The sequence below is a fragment of the Filicampus tigris genome, chromosome 7 (genome assembly GCF_054856515.1).
Source record: "Filicampus tigris isolate MCC_2025a chromosome 7, RoL_Ftig_1.0, whole genome shotgun sequence".
NCBI classification, from domain to species: domain Eukaryota; kingdom Metazoa; phylum Chordata; class Actinopteri; order Syngnathiformes; family Syngnathidae; genus Filicampus; species Filicampus tigris.
Window position 1 is genome coordinate 3,044,415 of NC_141223.1, and position 21,074 is coordinate 3,065,488.

The 21,074-nt window shown below is 40.9% G+C and overlaps 1 protein-coding gene across 8 annotated transcripts in view; it reads left to right on the forward strand.

The window, feature by feature from the left end:
- kirrel3b (kirre like nephrin family adhesion molecule 3b) overlaps positions 1 to 20,712 on the forward strand; it is a 152,429-nt gene extending 131,717 nt beyond the window's left edge. For 2 of the 8 annotated variants that reach the window (XM_086036351.1, XM_086036350.1), the window contains exons 8-17: positions 1,543 to 1,691; positions 1,785 to 1,912; positions 3,007 to 3,133; positions 9,281 to 9,381; positions 10,914 to 11,124; positions 13,290 to 13,397; positions 13,836 to 13,919; positions 14,217 to 14,332; positions 14,953 to 15,039; positions 18,968 to 20,712. In XM_086036351.1, the coding sequence (XP_085892477.1) occupies positions 1,543 to 1,691; positions 1,785 to 1,912; positions 3,007 to 3,133; positions 9,281 to 9,381; positions 10,914 to 11,124; positions 13,290 to 13,397; positions 13,836 to 13,919; positions 14,217 to 14,332; positions 14,953 to 15,039; positions 18,968 to 19,429 (1,573 nt within the window). In that variant the 3' untranslated portion in view covers positions 19,430 to 20,712. The remainder of the gene's footprint in view (positions 1 to 1,542; positions 1,692 to 1,784; positions 1,913 to 3,006; positions 3,134 to 9,280; positions 9,382 to 10,913; positions 11,125 to 13,289; positions 13,398 to 13,835; positions 13,920 to 14,216; positions 14,333 to 14,952; positions 15,040 to 18,967) is intronic. The other 6 variants (XM_086036352.1, XM_086036353.1, XM_086036354.1 and 3 more) reach the window with 6 other exon arrangements.
- Positions 20,713 to 21,074: the final 362 nt, after the last annotated feature.

Here is a 21,074-nt window from a genome sequence, read left to right on the forward strand (position 1 = left end):
CGGAGTTTCTCCTCAGAGCTGTCAAAGCATACTTAAGATGCTGTAATCATTTAGAATTTGACAATCTTAAGAAATACCGTACATACTGTATATTTTAAAACCCAAATAGTTGAGAGCTCCACTGCAAATACAAAACACATCTGGCTGAATTATTTTTCCACAACAATTCACAAACTTCCCACTCAGATTAATTTGCACCGAGATTGATAACACTGCTGTCATCACCAATCACGCCATCATCTCCATGATCATCCTTATCACTGTCATTAATGCCTCGCATGTAATTATATCATTGCCGTCATCTTGATCATCATTGTCATAAAAATGGCTCAAGATGATAATCATTTAGGAATGCAAAGTAAATCATTTTTGGTGATTATCTCTGATGTATCTTTAATCGTTCCCATTGACACTTTTCCTTTGCAAAGTCACATCTTTATATAAGAATTTGGATATATATTCGAATTATACTTGCGAAGCATGATTTATTTTATATATGAACTCTCGTTTACTAGCAGATGCAGCATTACTGCAGTGGCTGCTACTCATTGGCAAAATTGGATAAAACAGAACAGTTTGCCTGATTTTTTTTTTTTTTAACCAGAACAGGACTAATTAGGTATGCCTCCCAAAAGAAAATCCTGTGAAGTTCAATCCAGCTGCACTTTAGTTAGTGATTGAATGAGGCAATATTTTTTTCTCATATAAATGATAGCATTTCAATCAAGCATGGCCCCTTTTTACGGATACAAGACACTGCTCCCATTGTTGTTGTTTGCATTTAGCAAACTACTTTCTCATTGACATTGGATTGTGGTGCGTATATTGAGATTCCCTTGTGTTTATGGGGTGAGTCTCTTATCAACACAGGTGACTTTGCAGTTCACATTCTAGCATTGCATCCATGAAATGACATCCATGCACGCAAAACACAATGTCACAGTGCGGAAGTAAATTTGGCCCCATATGTAGGTCATACTACAGTCAGATACATATCCCATTATATCTACATGTCAAAGAGTCCTGGGTTACATTTGAAAAAAATCTGAATTGTGCTGCTCATACTGACATGAAAAAAAGAAATACATCACACATTAGGTAAAACAATCTGAACTGACCTGCAGTATACACATAGCCAAAAATACAGTAATTACAATAGGCGCAACTGCAATTATGAGGACCTTTGTCCTTTTTCCTTGATGGAGGTCAACTGACAAAACACTAATGTCAGCTGTCACTTGCACATAATGACAGTAGTCAGTCTTTACAGGTTGTGGCACTATACACTTTGTGCTTTTTATTTTCTTTTTCCGAAACACATTCTGCCTAGCTTGTATGGAAAATGTTTCATTGGCTCCTAGCTGCCATGGACCTTTTAGTATTTTTGTAGCATGCCCAGCACGGAAAAGCCTTCCTCTATTCACATGCAGAGAGAGAAATATTTACCTGAAAAGGGATGTAAAAAAACACTTTTAATGCCTTCCCCCATTTTTCTCTGCTCCATTTCCCATTCCTCGCCATCTTTTCAAATCCCCTTACCAGGTGGGCCAAAGGAGGAAGTATAATAAAGGAGGTGTCCGGCGACACATATGAGGTGATTGTGGACCACTCCTTCTTCACAGATCCAGTTTCCTGTGCAGTAACAAACCAACTCGGCAGCACCAACGTTAGCCGTAATGTCGATGTCTATTGTGAGTGTTACCTTGAGAAAGTTTCTTTCTGTGAATGCACTTTTCTTTTCTCACTATGCCTGATCATACTCTCCATGATATTTGTCTAAATAGTCGGACCACGCATGGCAGCAGAGCCTCAGTCTTTGCAGGTGGACCTTGGATCCGATGCCGTATTCAACTGTGCGTGGACAGGAAATCCCTCTCTTACCATCGTGTGGATGAAGAGAGGTTCTGGAGTGGTTAGTGTCATTTTGCGAGTCAAGCGCAATTTGTTCCAGAATAATAGAAAATGTCTTAATTTAATTTAATTGCAGTGTGTACATTTTTTCCTCCACATTAAAAATAAGGGACGTAGAAATAATCAATCAAATGGGTGCCATCATAAAACTTCCTTCTACTTGAGCCCAGAGTGTAGGGAAAAAAACAAGCACTTGTTGTAAAACAATATTGTGAACCGTTTTTTGGGGGGAAAACACATATGAATGAATGTTTATCAGTGTTTTTTTGAAGAATATTTTAAGTTTTTGTTTTTTTTCCCCAATGCATTTCTATTAGCGAACATTATCCCCCTGGTCCCTATCCCCACGAAGAGCAAGGGTTCCACCCTGCAAGCATTTTCACCCATGGATGCTGCTCTTCATACATTTGTCAATTAGTGGGCAGATCCGTTATGAGCCGCATGCAGCGGACACATTACAAAACACCAACACCTCACCACTCCATCATGTTTACAAAGTAATCAAGTATGTGCTGCTTTGCAGTGCACCAGTAAGTCCGTCATCATCAGTCCGTCACACCGCCGTAGTTATTTTTCATTTTTTATTTCCTATTTTTTTTTAACAAGTTTCACAAAAAAATCCAAAGAAAAATCACAACACATGCAGGGTTAGACTTCATTTCCCAAACATCCTAGTCAGATTCAAATTACACAAACTCAGAGGTATTCTTCCCACTGAAGAAATATAACCAGTAAATGTGTATTCTGTATTGTTGCCCATGACATCATCATTGTTTGGTGTAAAAACTTGAGGTTATTAGTCAAAACTCCTTGGTGACCTCCTTTAACTTGCCATTTATAGGTTCAGTCCACACATTCCAACTCAATCCACCTCTCTTTCTCATCCTGGAAGGGCAGCATGAACCCCTTTATTCCACTGAGCTTAGAACCTAAATTGGATTTTAATAATTGAGAAGAGGTACCCTTTATAGTATCCAATAGTCCACATGCTGCAATGCTTTTTTTTCCCCTTTGTAATTTTTCCTTTATTATTATTTCATATTTGGAAGTGTATTGTGTATTGACGTGGCTTTTTATTTATATTTTTTCTTGCAGGTACTTAGTAATGAGAACCTTCTAACACTGAAATCGGTGCGTCAGGAGGATGCTGGGAAGTATGTTTGCCGTGCTGTTGTCCCAAGAGTTGGTGCAGGGGAGAAGGAAGTTGCTCTCACTGTAAATGGTAAGATGTACTGTATATAGTATTCAGACATATGAAATTTACAAGAAAAAGGCCAGTAGAACATTTTTTGAATACACATATGTTAATCTCAAGTTTTATAGCTCAGCTGCAAAAGGAATAGCAATTGATCACAGAATCAATGTTATGTCGACCAAGTTGACCAAAATCCTATCATAGTCCTTAGATATAGAAAGTGAGCTTACCTGGCTCAGTGAAATGACTAAAAAATAAAATAAAATCCAGATTCACTGTGGTGAGGTGGTAAATGGTCGAGGCACGAATGGAGAAAATGACAATTTCCAAGAGAATCCACGAGTCGCATGGACTTTTTCCGAGGCACTGACTGACTAATGATTATTAGCCTTGGTGGGCGACCTGGCAACCCTCAAACAAACGACTTCATTAGTGCTGCTTGATATTCTGGGAACACTGCACTGTGGCGCAGACTCTTCGATGTCTCTTATTTGTCAGGTGGTCCATGCAAAAAAAAGTCTGGGATAATAATAAAACTGGTGGGAAATGATGGCGCTGAAAGAACAAGGTTTTTTTTTTTTTTTTTTTTTTGAGTCTTGCAACATGATGTGTACTTAACACTGACAACGTACCATTGTACATTTTGAAAGCTAACAAAAGAGTTTGCCTGTAAGCAACTATGTGCTGACTTCGGGATGAAAATACATCAAGAAGAAAATGGGGTGTGTGAGGATTTTTCTTTTCAGACGTTAGCTTTGCATATCAGAAGGAATGGGCTAACAGAATTCCCCCCGTAGCATCGGATCAAAACCGGTATTTTCTATGAACCGCCATGAATGTGGTTGCAACTGAAGGCAAGAAGAGGCGTCAGGCAAAGTCATGACTAATTCCATTGTTTTGACTTTATTGAAATCTACTGGCAGCCTTCTTTTCTATAGCCTCAATAAGTAAACAGAATACATGATGAGAAGAAGGAGAAAGCAGATGGATTGTTTTAATTAGGATTACAATGGAGCACAACTCCAAGTGTCCTCGGGAACAACACAACAAGCAGCAGATTATTTTTATGTTGTCTTTGCAAAGTGCGCTCGAGCGAGATCTGAATGCCTTTTCTTTTTTTTTTCTTTTTTTTCCGAAGCTCTGCTGTGTTTACCTCTGCCTTGCTTGAATTGGTATTTGACATTCAAAAGCCTCCCACGTTATTTCGTGCCCTCCTGAATAATTGACATTTATTTCCCAAACCACACGAGGCATTTCAAGTCATTTTTAGTTAGCGCTGGAGGTGAATCTGATTGTGCAACATGTAAAAGTGTAAACACAGTGCTTGTGTACACACAGTAGCTATTGCACAGTGTTGCCACTGTGGGTAAGGGCAAGCTCCCCTAAACAGGCTATACAGTAAACCTAGTATTTCCTTCAATAACCACAACTAGAAAGACGATTTAGATTCCTGGCAAAGAACAAAACGATTTATTCCCATTGATTCACGTATAAACGTAAAACGGCAGTCATCAGACAAATAATATTCAGGTTGTACTGTATATCATTTCTCAAGAGGGCTTAAGAAATAAGCAAACGCAGTTAACATAAGAAATGGCAGCTCCTTTTAGCGAAGCAAACGGCAGCGGGAAAAAAAAAAAAAAAAATCTCTATTTACCTTGTTATTTTGATGTGCAAATATCTTTTATGTGCCATGCACATAGGCCACCTCTCCACAAAGTTCCATGAATATAACACAACCACAATACCACTCCAGCAGGCACAGTCATTGGTGTAACGTTCAAGTCTCTTTTGCGCATTCAAATTTCTTTATTATTTGTTTTCCCTGCAGTGATCCTCCAAGCCCTTTAACGACTTCATTTAAATTGCATGTGTCATTCCGTCTGTCTCGCTCCGCCGTGGCGCTCTGTGTTGCCGACTCCCACAGTGGCAAAGCGCATAGACACAAGGATTGCTGCTTTTCCCGGGGGAAGACTGTAATTTAATTATAATCAAACAGCTAGCAGGGGAGGCAGTTTGCGTTCAAGTCACTAATGGATACATATTGCTTACTCTTCTCATACACTCACAATGAATTTGCTCCTCAGCACCTCAAATAAGGTCACATGGTGGAAGGCTGAACACATCCATGTACTGTATGTGATTATTTATATCCAACACAGCACAGTATGGACTGTAGTATACTGTACACTGTGCGCTGGGTTGTTTGAATACCGTTTCATTCAATATATGATATAACTTAGGCTGTAAAATGTAGATTTGTTTTGAAAATAACTCAAAATGCATTGTTCCAAATGATTATGCAGAGCAGTTTAGTTTTCAATAACTTTGAACAATATCTGTCATATTTCTGTCATTACACAGCGATGTCCTTAAAATGGAAGTCAACACAAACATTTTATTGACATGGATAGGTTCTATGCAGCCACGCTTGTCTAAAACCGACATTCTGATTCTTATTATGTTTGTGGAATATGAGTTAGGCAGTAAAATCCACCCGTTTCTCAGGGGGCGGCCAATTTGCCACTTTCTGTCAATTGAAAATGACATCACAGTTGCTCAGGGCCCAGCTAACGACCAATCATGGCTCAGCTTCAGAAAACAGGTGAGCCATGGTTGATCGTTACCAGAGCTGGGCATTTTACTACAAATTGAGCGTCTGTCATCTGTATGTGGGTACCCTTCCGTTGTCCGTCATTTTTTTGCGGTGGTAAAAAAAAGTAGTATATACTATAGGCTGCTTTGCCTCTAATTTTAAACAGGCTTCCGTCTGCGATTCTGACTAAACTTTCACGAGCACCCCCACGCTTGACGATATTTGAACAGAAATAGTGACTCACGGCGCTTTGGAAGCCTGTTCACAGCATGGTGCCTCACTCGAATAGGTCCCCCAAGTAACAACAGTGCACTATTATACGACACGCACGATATGACAGGAATTCAGGAACTTCTCATGGAAATGACAAGAAATCGGAGAAAAGAGAAAAACATTGTAAATGAAGAAAATTTAAACACTTTAGTGTGAGTTTTTATGTGTGTGTAAAAACACACCCTATTTTTCAATGTAAAAATGTATCACCCAAAAATAAATCAGCCAATGTGCCAACCGATATTTAAATTAAAAACTCAGAAATAAATAACAGAGTACACCCACAGTCGTTGTTTTCCAATAACAATAATTAATTCTGATGAAAAGAATCCAACTGAATATTTCCCAAATTCCTTCGTTACCAGAGAGTTTAGGGACATTTTCAGAAAATGTTAACCCAGAGCTACCAACGGCAACCAGTGACACAGAAAAATAATTAATGATGTACTGTACTGTACATCATCATACTGCAGGTTCAAATAAAAAACTCAGATTTTGTGGCATGAATGAACATTTTACCACCCTTTCAAGGGCCACACAATTTACAATTTTTATAAAGTACTCATCATTTGTGTGTAGAGTTGAAATGTCAGCGATCACTTCAGCCTTGAAGATGTTTGAACATTGTCTAATTGCATGCAATACAACTATTCCACGTACTGTTAAAATGGAATGCATTTTGAATTTGAAAGAATACTAAATAAGAATTGGAGTATGAGAAATGATCTAAATATTCATTGTCACTTATCACTTATTAAACGTCGCTGTTACTATTTTAGTACAAAAGAGTGGTTGTCAGCTCTACGCTGACAGCATCCTCTTACAAAGGATTCTCCCGTTCATCCTCTGAAAAGAACATGGCCATCAGTGACCATTTACCAGACGTTTTTCTGCTTCCGTACCTGCTTTGTTCCCTGTTAATCCACAAGAACAAAAGAAAACTCAAAAAACAGATGCTATATTTTTTCCACCTCTACGAAAATGTTGAGCTTTTGTTCGGAGGGAAATGTAAGTGCTGGCCTTTTGACACCCACTCAGAGGTTGCGTAATCAGATCGCAATGTCCAGTCCAGTGTTGATGCCTCCTCCAATGAATGACAAATTGCACCCAACATTTTTGAAGACCTCCCCTGCTGCGAACCTTGATGCGGTGTAGTGATGCCCACCGCCATGATCACAGTGCTTATTTTTTTGTTCAACATGCGGACGAACTTTTAACCCGAGTCAGGGAGACAAAGCTAATTATACTCCTCATTTGCAAGACGGATCCATAGAATAGATCCTTTATTTTGCTAAGACCACAAAGCCCTTTAGAGCCTGCAAGCTATTGATCTTGCTCTATGTTTACACGCTGCACTCTGAGAAATAACATGCATGTTTCATGTACAAGCAAATTATAACACATATGTGACAGCAATTCTGTCATTAGAGGCAAATAAGTGAAAAAACAAGACAAGCTTGCTTAATCATTTGCCTCAAGTCGGTGGCATCATTCATTCTGCCGTCTTCCGGTAGCATACCAAGGCTCCATGTGGCAAAGTCTCATTAAAATGTTGACAGGTAATAAACGGCAATTATGTATTGGTGTTGAGATGGCAGAGAGTTTGGAGGAAGTTGGCATGTGAAGCGCGTTGTTCTCACTAATCAACAAGATGCCTCATTCACCACCCCCTCAAAACACACGTCTTTAACCTGAAACATCACAAGAGACCCACTGAATGTTTGATGATGTCCTTGCCTTGTTTTCTATCGGAATAATCTCGAGCTTTTTTTCGGCATGGAGAGGGAGATGAAGGTGTCACTTAAGGTCACTTAAAACTTTTGCTTGGCACGAAGGGAGCAGGGAGGATTTACCAAAATAGTTGTTGAATCATCCTCCCATCCTCTCAGGGACTGAATTATGCTGCAGTCAGACCCAACCCAAATTGAACCACTGTCACGACGCGATTACATAGAAAGTCAATGCGGTTTGTGACCTGAGTGGAGGTGAGCACATTCACTCAAGTTGGTAAATTTGTGGTTGTTTGTCAAGCCATAATTAGAACAACACTTCAGGGAGGACGATGCAGGGCAACGGGCTCATGCCACTTGTTGGATTTTAAAGGAGGGGGAAAAATCGTCACTAAAAACAATGCAAATGCAAAATAAAAAACATACACAAAAAGCTACTTGGGGATGACAGGGAGGTCTGATACATTTAATCTGAAGCAACGGGAATGTGTTCGAATTCTGATTTGAATGACACAAAAAGAAAACTACACACCTACATCAAAGTTGAACCATTGACATGTTTGAAAATATTGTAGAACAAGTTGCCTGATTTGATGTTAGCACGGAAAATGATGGCAAAAATTTATGCCAAAGAAAATTGTAGTGAATGGTACTTTTTTTATTTTGTTTTATTTTAACCATAATTATTGCAGTGTTTCTCAACCTGAAACATGTTAGATAGGCTCTTGGACCCCTGACTCAATTACTGTTTTTTTAAGGTGAGTTATGCAAATTGAAACTCAGTTTGAGCAAAACAAAATATGAATAAAAAACATATTCTTAAATCCCTATGCATTATAATTATCTGCCATGGCTTTTAGGGGGTTTCTTTAACACAAATGCAACCCATTCCAAGTTTCACACAAATTGGTGTCATTGTTGCATGTTGCTGCACAACCAACACATAAAAAAATGCTTATCAAAAACTATTGAAAGTAAAAAAAACAGGTCAAACATGGTAAAACATAGTAGTTTGTTTGTTATCTCCCCACAATAATAAGCTATATTTCACCTTGTGTCTGTGTTGACCCGATTACACCGTGAAATACAGCACCATTGCTGCCCAGTATGTTTTGTCTCAGTGGAAGAAATCAAACAAGCCATAAATCAAAAAAAAAAAAAATTGATCCAGAATGAAGTCTCATGCTCTTCATTCAGTCCTTGTATGTCCTTGGGTAGACGATACAATGGGATGAAACACTGCAATACATCTTTTCAATACATGGAGTCCTGAAATACAAAACACTTCATCAATCACAGTCTGAACTGAAGACTTGGTAGGAAAACGTATGAAAAGTTAAGCAACATTCAAACTGGGGGTCACTGTCAAGACACTTTAAAACGCATTAGAAAATTATTTCCTGAACATTTGATAAAAGCAAACTTCTGCTTGTATCTTTTTTCTCCTTTATAGTACTTACATGTGTTACTAAAACAGTACTAAAAAGTTTGATTGGGAAAAAAAAGATGGTTTATCACATACTGTATGAATGCTAACATTTTTATCTTTTTTTTTTTATATCTAAATATACACAGGGCCACCCACCATTTCCAGCACTCAGACACAACAAGCCTTGCATGGAGAGAAAGGACAAATCAAATGTTTTATTCGGAGTACTCCACCCCCAGACCGCATTGTAAGTACATTTTCTTTTTGAAACACACCTTGTGTCTTATCTAGCGCCTTAGCATAGCCATTTGTTGCATCTGTGTAAGCGGCGGTAAAATGTTAAATGACATTACAGTGTTATGATAACCATTTGTCACCATAAGAAAGGGTTGAAACTGCTGTGTCTCGTTTGATTTACATGCATGCTTTGTTAGCGACGATCCTGTCAAGATTTATGGATCTAATATAAACAGGCTGCTCTCAAAGCTCTAATTATTAATGTGTCAGGCATACCTGTGTGTGTGTGTGTGTGCGCTTCTTTGTGCATGCACATTTCAGGCAAAAGAAATTCAGCTAACGGGGGGCAGGTTGGAGTTAAACCAAAAATATGTTTGGGTTCAGTGCCCCAGATTTAGATTGGATAAGAGTTTTGGCAGCAGGTAGAAAAAGAAAACAAGTGGCCGATTGTCCAGCAATACGACCACCTGCAGTTGTGATGTAATGTAATGTTCAAGATTTTGTATGATTTCCTACAAGATTCAATTGTCACAAATATTTTTTTGTGATATTGACAATCCGCACCTGTTCTGTGTTTGCAGTCTGTTCAAACAGAGACTAAGAAAATACTGGCCGTATTTTGTCAAAGCTAAGCCAGTCAAAATTGTAAACAGCAGGCAAGGCATTAAATAAGCCCTGAGGCTGTTACAGGGATATCAACATGACTGAAAAGATTGAAGATCACTGTTATGAAGGGATATGTGTAGGATTACTCAACTAAATAAATCAAATGAAAGCCAACTGAACCAAATTGGACCAAATAATGATGTTAGTGACCATGTCCGTATATACACGTGTATGAGGATAATCAGCAGATTCAGTCACGTACTCAGTGGACGAGTAGAAGATGTATGAGTGGGCGTTGAAAGGTGCAAACATATTCCATGGATAACCAAACACATTGAAACCAAGCACCAAAGCAGAGTGCCGGATGGATGTGCTCTAGCTTGAAGCCGGGAGGGAGAAAAGAAGGATGCGCACTAGCTTGATGCTGGGAGCAAGGACAGGAAAGGAGAGGAGAGAAGAGAAGATGAATGTGATTTTAGCCATTCCTTGAATGACACAGGTACTCCCGATCACCGCCGGTGTCCCAAATCACCTAATCGTCAGTAGAAACATACTGTAGCCCGGGGCAGGGCACCTCCTAGTGGTTCTCAGGTGCCACAGCAATCACCTGGATGAGATGACTAGAATGTCTGGTGAGCAAACATGTTTGGCAAACGGCGTAGCAATTTATCAGACTGTACACTTTGTATTTTCCGCCAAAGTGATATGGACCCTCTGCAGCAGGTGACATTCATTTCCACAGAGCCACACTCTTCCTACTGAAAAGCATTTTATTAAATAGACTGAAAGCTGAGTTGGCATACTGCCCTTTTCCCTGTTGCTTCGGTGCCTTTCACGTGTCATTATGTTCAGACATTACTCTTCCGTATGCCTTTATGTACTTACAACACAGGGTTTGAACAATACAGATGCCCTTTTTATTTCACATATTCACAGGCGTGGTCTTGGAAAGAGACAGTGTTGGAGTCCGGGACGTCGGGCCGCTACACCGTCGAGACGGTCACCACAGAGGAAGGCGTCATCTCCACACTGACCATGAGTAATATCGTGCCAGCTGACTTCCAGACCATTTACAACTGCACGGCGTGGAATAGCTTTGGCTCGGATACTGAGATCATACGCCTTAAGGAACAAGGTGGGAGCCAAGGTCCGACAGGTTCCATCTTCCTCTTCTCCAATTCATGTGGATGTGCCGTCAAATAGTCGAGAGGGAAAATGCGTGCTGTCTTGTGTGTGTTGTTGTCAGGACGAATGCATGACTGTGGTCCATGACGTCAAGTCATGATGACTAGTAAAGGTGTTGTTTACACCCTTGACTTGTTTAGTTGGGTTCAAATGAATCCGGCTCACCAATTGCTTTGATACTGTGGTTTGGATGAGTTCATCCGAAGTATGATTGCTACACGGACTATAGCGATTGACCGCTGTTATAATGTCAACATCTCAAATCAGATTAGCTGTTTAAGCACCCTAAATTGGAACTTTTAATGGTTTTTGAAAATACATTTTAAACGTGTTTGTCAGCTGCAGAGTCACAAAAATTAGTCACAAACTCAATCAGCGTAACCCATCGGGTTGTGGCAGTATCTGTCCGATTTTTACTGGGCAATATTTGCTTATGTATGCAGTTGTGCAATCTTAGTAACCCAAGACCAAGTGGGTGCATAATTTAGCTGCACGTTTGGGTCTGTTTAAATTAAATGTAGCACAGCTCCTCTCATCAAGTGTGAACGGTCTTGTCCGACGACTAATTCATTCATTCATTTTAGAAGCCTTTCATGACATCACAGCTGGTTTGGAGCCCTCATTTTACCTGCATTAAAACCAAGTATTGTAATTAGCATACCAAAACCATTGGAACAATGTGCAATTAAGGGACTTAGGTGCTTTGCTCAAGGGCACCTGTCTCTTAGAGTGGATGCTCATCAAGGGAACCAAGTCTTATAGTCACAGGCCACATTTTTAACCGCACTTTGACAGCTGTTCCAGTAATCATGGGTGGGGTTGTGTTAAGAGAGCCCAATAAAAGATCCCAAATAGCGAAGTTAAATTCTTCCTTTGTTAAGATACCATTTTAAAAATGAATACCTCTATCAGTTGACCTTTTCCTCCTTACTACTGCGAAGGTTGTTTGGTCTTCCCACTTATCGCAAATGATAAATTATATGCTGCTTATGTGCAAGTGACATTGACCAATGGAGACATTAAGCAGCCTTTAATGGTGTAGGAAGAGCACTTGGTTGTTTGGCTTCAGTTTAAAATTGCAGGGAGGTCATAAACGTGAGAAACTCCAGCCCTCATTAAAGTGTTTGATGAGGACCTTTAATGCTGGAGATGTTTGCCCGCAGGTTTGAGATCTTGCCCGTCCTCTAGTGTGCCACTCGTCTGTGCAGACACACATAAGGACCGCTGTGCTTAAACCAATAAACACGGGCACACAGGAGCTGAATAATTACGATGATGGGACGTTTCCAGGCTTTGTCCTTAATATCCAAGCAAGAATCTGGGGACCGAAGCTCAGTGTTATGACAAGTTCAAAGTATGGAAATGAAGGAGGGATGCTGGAGGCCTAGTGCAAATGCATGTAGCATAATGTTGAATAACAGTGTTAATAAAAAATTTTAAAAAACGTCAACCTTAGTGTTCCAGGTCGTAAAAATTGGAATCCAGTCAAAATCAATCGTCATGAAGCAACAACTCCGTATCTTGTGCCAGCATGTTGTTAAAGACTCGGTTTTATGTGGCTAGCTTTCTGTATTTGAGTGAAGAACTATCTGCTCAGTTGCTCACTTGTTAGTATTTCACAGAGATAGGCATTCCGTCAAATTGACGGACCGTTCCCTCAGTCCGTCGCTGACGGACGCCTTTTTTGGTGACGATTGACGACAGACTAAGCACTGACGGAAGGGCATTTTTGTCCGTCAGTGTAATCTTCACTAACCACGTCCGTCATTGACGGTCCATCAGTCCGTCGCTGACGGCCGCCTGTCGTGCTGACGTTTATGTTTTTTTTTCTGTATGGACTGATGGACCAATGGATTTCTATTTACAAACTGACGGACTTAACTGACTAATGGACTGATAATGTAACATTTACAATTCAGTTCATCATGCAAAATGATGGACTGACGAATGGCTACCCAGGGCGCTGACGGGTGACGAATGATAGACCAGCAAAATTTGGTAAAGTGCCCAACTCTGCTATTTTGTCATTTTAAAGATCATCATTGGTTAATTTGATGAAGTCTGTGCTAAAATGTTGAAATGTTTCCGGTGTCTTTCTGTTTCTTATCTGTTTGTTGTTCTTGATAGAGTCTCTCCCCGTGGCGGTGATCATCGGCATTGCCGTGGGAGCTTTTGTGGCCCTCATCGTCCTCATGGGCACCATCGGCGCATTCTGTTGTACCCGCTCCCAGAGAAGTAAGTCCCCTCGTCATCATCACACCCACCAAAACACGCATGCCAAAGTATCATTAAGTCCGCCATCACACTTAAAATGTCCATCTATTGTAACAGATCTTATTTTTCATTAAATCAAACAAAAGCTGCCATTGACATAAAGACAAATGACGGGAGCAAAAGTGTCACACCCCACAGAAGATGAGATCCTTTCTTGAGATGGACATCTCTTTTTGTGCTGCAAAGATTATGAGCCAGATTGCGTTCAGGACTCATTTCACGCAAACTCAGTCTGGCTGCATCACATTGGAGGCTATTTGCATCATGCGCTATGTTCACTACCACCCACCCATGTACCAAGTGACTCAGGTTTGAGACAGTCAGCAACTGTCTCTTTCCAAGAAGCGAACAAATTGTGCTACTGGTCCCTTCAGCATGTCTATTGTCTGTATACTACAGAGGAAGCGCACCTGGTTATGCCCTCACTGCCCGTCTCCATCTGTGCTCACCAGAGAGAACTTGCAAGCAAAATTAAAACAGAAAGTAAGAATTTATCTGACAGTATCATCAGCATTGTCCCTAACACAATGAGCCGCCATGGAAGGTTGTGTGCGATTGCATATGTATGCAGGACGAGATAATCTGGTGTTGGCAGGAAACTAGTGATTAATAATTGTTGTGCATTGTTCATTTTTGGGGAGGGGAGGCTATCACAAACCCAGGGATGTCGCTAAAATCTGTCATATTGCAAAACGCACTAGGGGAAATGAGAATGTCAACAAATACAAAATGGTGTTTATGCAAGCTTATTGAGATAAATGCGCCATCTGTTTCTGACAGATCTGAAAGGAGTCGTGTCGGCAAAAAACGACATCCGGGTGGAAATTGTGCACAAAGACCACAACGCCGCGAGAGAGAACGAAGACCACGCCTCCATGAAGCAACTGATGGTGAGTGTGAGTGTCACACCGTACTACTTTTCACCCTTTCCTGACTTTTTTGGTCACAACTAGAATCCAGACAAAATTGCCTTTTATCGTTATGCGTGTTCTATCCAAGATGACATTAGCATAATGAATGCACTATTACAGGCAAAGCTGTGGAATTCATTATTTTATGAGTAAGGACATAACAAAAAGACATGTAGTCGAGGCTCAGAGGCTAAATTTATCGATATGATAAATACTGGCAATAGTGTTTCTAGTGTTTATTCTGACTGGCTAATCCTATAGTGGGTGTACTTGTATAGCGACATGCCTGCAAGATACAGAAGGACCCTTTTGGAGCCAGACCAGGATTAAGCTTTTTGTGCATGTTGCTCTAGGGTAGGGGTATTTGTAGGAAAAAGGTTTCAGGCTTCCCGTCTTCCTCTGCACAAAAATGAGCTCAGCCAACTTACAAAATTCAGAAGACTTTTCTAAGTAAGCATTATTAATGTTACCTGCCAGCACCAAGTGAAGGTGTTCGACTAATACTGGAAAAGTGCTAAAAGTTAGATTCTTCCATCCGTAGCGTTCTCTTGTACTTTGAATGGAAGAGTTTACACAGCGACTCAGGCTGCTTGATTTCCACGCAGGTGGAACGTGGGGAGTTCCAGCAGGAGTCTGCTCTGAAGCAGCTGGAGGTTCTGCAAGAGGAAGAGAAAGAGTACCAGCACATTAAGGTACAACTCTTTATCAATGACAGCACAAAGGCGCTAAAAGTGGGAGAGGCGAAAGGAATGCCTTTGAGCCGCAAAATCGTGTTCAGCAAATAGGAGAAATGCTTTCACGTCTCACCTGCTTTGTATTTAATTTTTTTTTGTATTGATCCTGAAGCAGAATGTGTCCTACAGGTCTAGTTTTATTCATCAGATGGTGGTTCAATATAGTAGCTCCTGACTAGCCCTTAATATGAGAAAGATGATTAATTTTTAAGATATATCGTATAGAGACGGTTGGACTATTTCCCAAAGCATAATGGACTGAGAGAGGTTGTGGGCATTAATTAACCCGGTGTTACACTTTAAGTAGCATTCTTCCATTTTAAAATTACATTTCATATCCCACTCAGTATCAGATTAAACAATTTTATTATTATTATCATTTTTTTAAAAAAGCTTGAGGGTCATTCTAATTGATGTATTGCGGGATTGATAAAAAGCACGTGGCTGGATTATTCCCAGTAAACTGGATTTTTCCATCCCTTTGCAACGCTCCCCACCATTGTTGCAAAAACAGGCAACAATGTTTAAACTTTAAACTTTGTCGCAGTGTTTTCACAATCCGTGCAATAATCTGCAATCTTTATGAAGAGTCAAAATCCAGTTGGAAATGGGACCATGACCATTGTGTGCCATTGTACAAACAAAGCCTGAGTCACAGCCACACAGCTTGTTGGCAGGTAATTGACAAGAATTGCTAAGAATTGCTAAATCGAGAAACCAGATAGCTGAGCGTAACTCCAAATTCCATGGTTTGATCAGTGGCAGGCATGCCACTGTGTGCACGCATCTTTTGATGTCACTATGCCCCTGCACATATGGAGGAGTTGTAAGGCACAAGTGTGGTCATATACAACCAACGCTCTCTTCACTCAATGTATTGCAGTAAGTTCCTGTTGTTTTGGAGCCGTTCATCCAATTTACATGACGACGAGCAGACATGAATGAAAGAGTGCCGAAGGAGGCACCTGGCGTTCAGTTCTCCTTAAGTGCACCACTCCTGCATAAGCGATCTACAAGGCATTTGGCAGACTTTGCAGGTTCTTGTGTGGTTTTTTTTTCCCCTTTGCGGCTTATCTTTTTATTGCTTCCTCAGTCAGTTCGACTGCTTCACGGCCCATTTAACAGCTTTATACTTTGTACTTTGTTATAAGTTCCAAGTCAAATTTGTGGTTCCAGTCAGCTCTTGTTATGCACTGCTGTCAAAAGAATTTTTTTTTTTTTTTTTTTTTTTTTTTTTTTAACCAAGAGAGCAAAATCACTTTTTAAAACACTTATCGTCACACTTTTGTATTCACTTTAAATTTCAAGCACACAGTGACATTTCAATTGCTGGCTTAAGGCATCATGTAGCAATTGTGGTGTGTGATGCCTTAAAAGCCAGTGTGTTTTTCCTACTAGTAATCACATGCACATTGACAAATGTTTCACTCTTGGAATGTGTCTTTCCTGTTTGGATTCAAGATGTTCTAATTGTGTCTGTGTGGCTTCTCTGTGGGCATTCTAGCTTCCTCCCATACGGAAGACTAAAGCAAATTGCCTGTAGGTGGGAATGTGAATGGCTGTCAGCCTTGTGATTGACAGCTAATCAGTCCGCCCCGCCTCTGTTGCATTAAGTCAGCTGGGATCTGTTCCAGCTTCCCTGTGATCCCGAACCGGATATGCAGTGCAGGAAATAAATGTTTGCAGCACCCCACAACACCCCCCCTCCCCCTTAGTGCTTCTCATCTAAATGCACCCGTAAATCAACTTGGGCAGCTTCATTCAGTGGGCGTTTATTCTTGAAGATAAATTCCCCAGTAACAATTCCCAAACATGATGCGACCGGTCTGTTGCTTTGAGCAAGTGGCACAGAAGAACAACATTTAATTGTCTCCGAAAGGCTACATCCCATAGGGAATGTCAGTTTAGTCACTGCACCATCCCAGCGGTTGCCAGTGAAGCCATTGCAGAATTTGCAGACTCCCATGCACGGACGAGCTAAATATGGCAGAAACACACCATGGAGTTTCTGCCATATTTATCTGCTTACCTGTTTTTCTCGGGGGCTCGATTTTTTTTTTTCTCCACGCTGCTTAGTGGCAACAGGCGTGAAGGCCAGGGGGGGGTTCCTTAATGATAGATAAATGCCAGATGCAAACAATCTCCCTGTCCGCCGTCTGATAGTGACACGCATAACAAGTTTCCTCTAGTGTTGGCTTGCTCTCATTTCCCCCCATTATGAGCGTTTTTCTTATGGGATTTGCCTCGCACTATGCTTGACATTCACATCCGCTCCCACGAGGATAACACATACGCACACACGCCCGCGTCCAAAGTGGACCCTCGGTGACAGCGCGGTGCCTGCAGCCGAGCGCGCAAACGATGGCACGGCTGTCGGCGCAAAAGCCATTCTGGTGCCGAACCCGCATGATTGTACAGACAGCGCAATGTGTTGAGCTCCAATTAAAGCTGGTGTGTGATTGAACTTTGCAGTGACACATTGGATACCAAACTATGAATCATCACGGCCTGTTTAATTAGCGAGAAGCATGAGTTTAAGGTTAGGATGGGGCTGACTAAATCCTAATACAGTTTGTCATAGTTTGCCGTGATTCATATTGCAGCGTGTGTCCTAATTTATTTGCCTTCATGAATGGTAATTACAAAGAGTTTGACCGTGGCTCTTCAGTTTAGCTTTCGGGAGACAACAATTAAGCACACACACTCTTAAAAAGATGTACTTTTACTTTAAGCAGAGATGGGCGTTTTGCTGAAGTTTGCCGGTCCGTCATTTTTTCAAGCCGAACCAAACTGTAATTGGCTGTCGGTCAGTCCGTCATGTAATGTTAACCTCGCTTCCGTCAGTAAATGTTAAAGGTACAGCAGTCTGTCAATCCGTGAAAAAAAGTGATGAAAACAGATGAAAAATGCATCCATCCACCCATCTGTGATCTGACACGGATTGCCCTATGTACATCATAATATGTCGGCTACTCAAACAGCTTAACACTCACATACATTTGACATTTAACAAAGCCTACATTTATTTGCCAATCTGCTAAGTGGAAGCCTGCTGCCGCTTTAACTCTTAAAATTTTTACTTTAAAGTTTTGCTTACCTAACCCTTAGGGTTAGGGTTTGGGTTAGGGTTTAGGGTTAGGGTTTAGGGTTAGGGTTAGGGTTAGGGTTAGGGTTAGGGTTAGGGTTAGGGTTAGGTGGGCTAGGGTTATGGTTGAGGTAAGCACGTTGCCAAAGGTACAATTCTGGTGAATTTAAATGCTTCCTAGTCCTTGTGCGAACCGAAATAAAATAGCTATTCCAATAAAAAAAAAATTTCTTTGAATTCATCCTCTTCTTCTTCTTCTGCCTTTTAGCGGTTGGCAAACAACTTTTGGTGCATTACTGCCACCCTGCTCTTTCCAAAAAATAAAAATATAAACCTTAATTGACAAGAACTTCTCTGTAAAACTGTCTCTTTGTTCAAAGCTACTTTATTACCACTTAATTAGTTCTTGCCCTACAGCCAGCCTAACTCGTAATTCTCTCTTTGATGCATACCCCCACCTACTGTACACATATGGTCAATGCAGACTACTCCAGGAAGCATGCCTTCAAAACAACACACGCGAGAAAGGCGTTTCCGTCTCTCATCAGCAAAACAGGCATCCGTCAATGATAGACTAGGAGGTCATACAGGGACATAGACGGACGGAAATCCACTTCCATCTGTGCTTAGCCCGCCTTTTTTTTAAGTTTCCCATCCATCGTCTAATATCACAAAACGAGCTAACGCGGTTGGTCAGTCAGACGGAATCCCCACCTCTGACTTTCAGTATACTCCATTTAATTTGCTTTGACAATTACCCTGGAGACCAAACATTTACATTACAATTCTCTTTCCAAATAGGACCCCACAAATGGCTACTACAGCGTCAATACCTTCAAGGAGCACCCGACACCGACCATGGCGGGGAACCAGTCCACTGATGGGAGGAACCCAACAAACTCAAGCACCCTGGGCAAGCAGCGGGTACCAACAGGCATGTCCTTCACCAACATCTACTCTACTCTGGGAGCAGGCCCCAATCGTCTGTATGACTACAGCCAGCGCTTTGTGTTGGGCATGGGCAGCAGCTCCATTGAGCTATGCGAGCGGGAGTTCCAACGTGGCTCATTAAGCGATTCCAGTTCGTTCATCGACACGCAGTGCGACAGCAGCGTCAGCAGCTACAGTAAGCCGGACGGCTACGTGCAGTTTGACAAAGACAGCAAGGCGTCGGCTTCCTCGTCGTCCCACTACTCCCAGTCCTCATCGCAGAACTCAGACCTAACCCGGCCCCTCCAGAAGCGCATGCAGACCCATGTCTGACAACCAGGATGTGAGGGGTGGTACTTAATTAAACAGGGTGTGAACCAGCCTTTAGTGTGAAGCTATGTGTTCTTCTGGAGGTGCAGAAGACGGCTGACTTGATCACGTTATGACTTCTTTTCAGACTTTTGTCTTCAAGTGTGGGTCAAGAAGCCTTATACTGCCCTGTTGCTTAATCACACATATTTTTTTTTTGTGAAACTCATTATCTTGAGTAGTGCCACAGCAGCTATATTTGCCAACACAGAGACAGCCCAAACATGGAGTTTGAACTGATCGACCACATGGAATTTTTCTCCTAATTAATGGAAAGTGATACCGCAAGACTTTGTTTGATAATCTACCCTATCCCTTTGCAAATACTTTTTTTTTTTTAAAGACTGTCCTTCTAAAAAAGTCTCATTCTTAATCAGTGTTGGAGAGAAAGCGTAGAAAGTGTGAGCTACTTTCCCACTGCTCTTTCACGTACTGCAGTTTCAAGCACAATGACGTAATGTGCGTTCGGTTTTTAGGTGTTGCAATACACCCACCACCACCCCCTACCTCCTTTGGCTCTAAACTTGGCTTGTCGTAACTTCTCTCCTGCAAAGTTGGAGTAAAACTTGCCTTTCTCCACATGCCCACAGACATGTTTAGAGGAAGAGCTGTATTGGGGCCACTGAGACAGAAGATAAAGAAGGGCTGAGAGCACATTTTCAATCAATCCCAAGTCTTGAGTTTTACATTGACGCTCTGATGAAAGAATATCAGTGTACATATTGTATATGGCTGTAAATTATTTTCTGAATCTGGAAGAGAGAACAGTGCTTCACATTGTCCCAAAAACGTCTATATCTACTTTGCCTTGAGGCCTGTTTGAACTGTTGCCAATTAAAGTGTTGACAAAGCAAGATTAGGCTTACTCTATATCATCTTCTCTGTCGAAGTGGAGTGGAACCAAATGCAGCCTGGAAACTAACTTGTGCTGCACAAGAAGTAATTAGCCATACACGTTGAATGAAATGTAAACATATTGTCATGATGATTCTTATTTTTGTGGTTCTATTGCTGTGCGTAGTGAGTGTTACTGATGGAACAGGAACTGGACTGCCTATCACGGGAGTCAAAATTGAAGAAAGTCTCCTTTTTTATTTTTTACTTTATCTCCTCTAACATGGTTATTTGCAACTAACTGGTATGTTTTTATTTCATTTCATTTTACTGTAGTCACCTTATGAAAATATTGAAAGTGATTTGAAAATTGCAACAAAGTGAACTATAAAAAAAAAAGGATTTGAAAATGTGCTAAATTGTGTTGTTATAGTGTCATATGTAAGTAAATCTCACGAATGGTGTTTGAGTGAATCCCATTTGGACAAATTAAATAGGACAACATTGGGTATAACAAACAAAAGATTCATCAGTTCTGACTTTCTTCCGGATTCATGGGAGCAAACGTTTCCATACTGCCCTTGTTTCAGTTAAGCCAATGATTTTGTAGATGACGAACGCTTAATTAAGCCTTGGCAGAGGTCCGCCTTATGCTTGAGTGCTTTTGTTTTCATTTGTTTTTGCACTGTATATGCTAAATTTGAATTCATTTAGTGGGGAGTAGAGACAGAGAATAAATATAAATTGCATCAACAAAAGCAATCATAAACCAAGG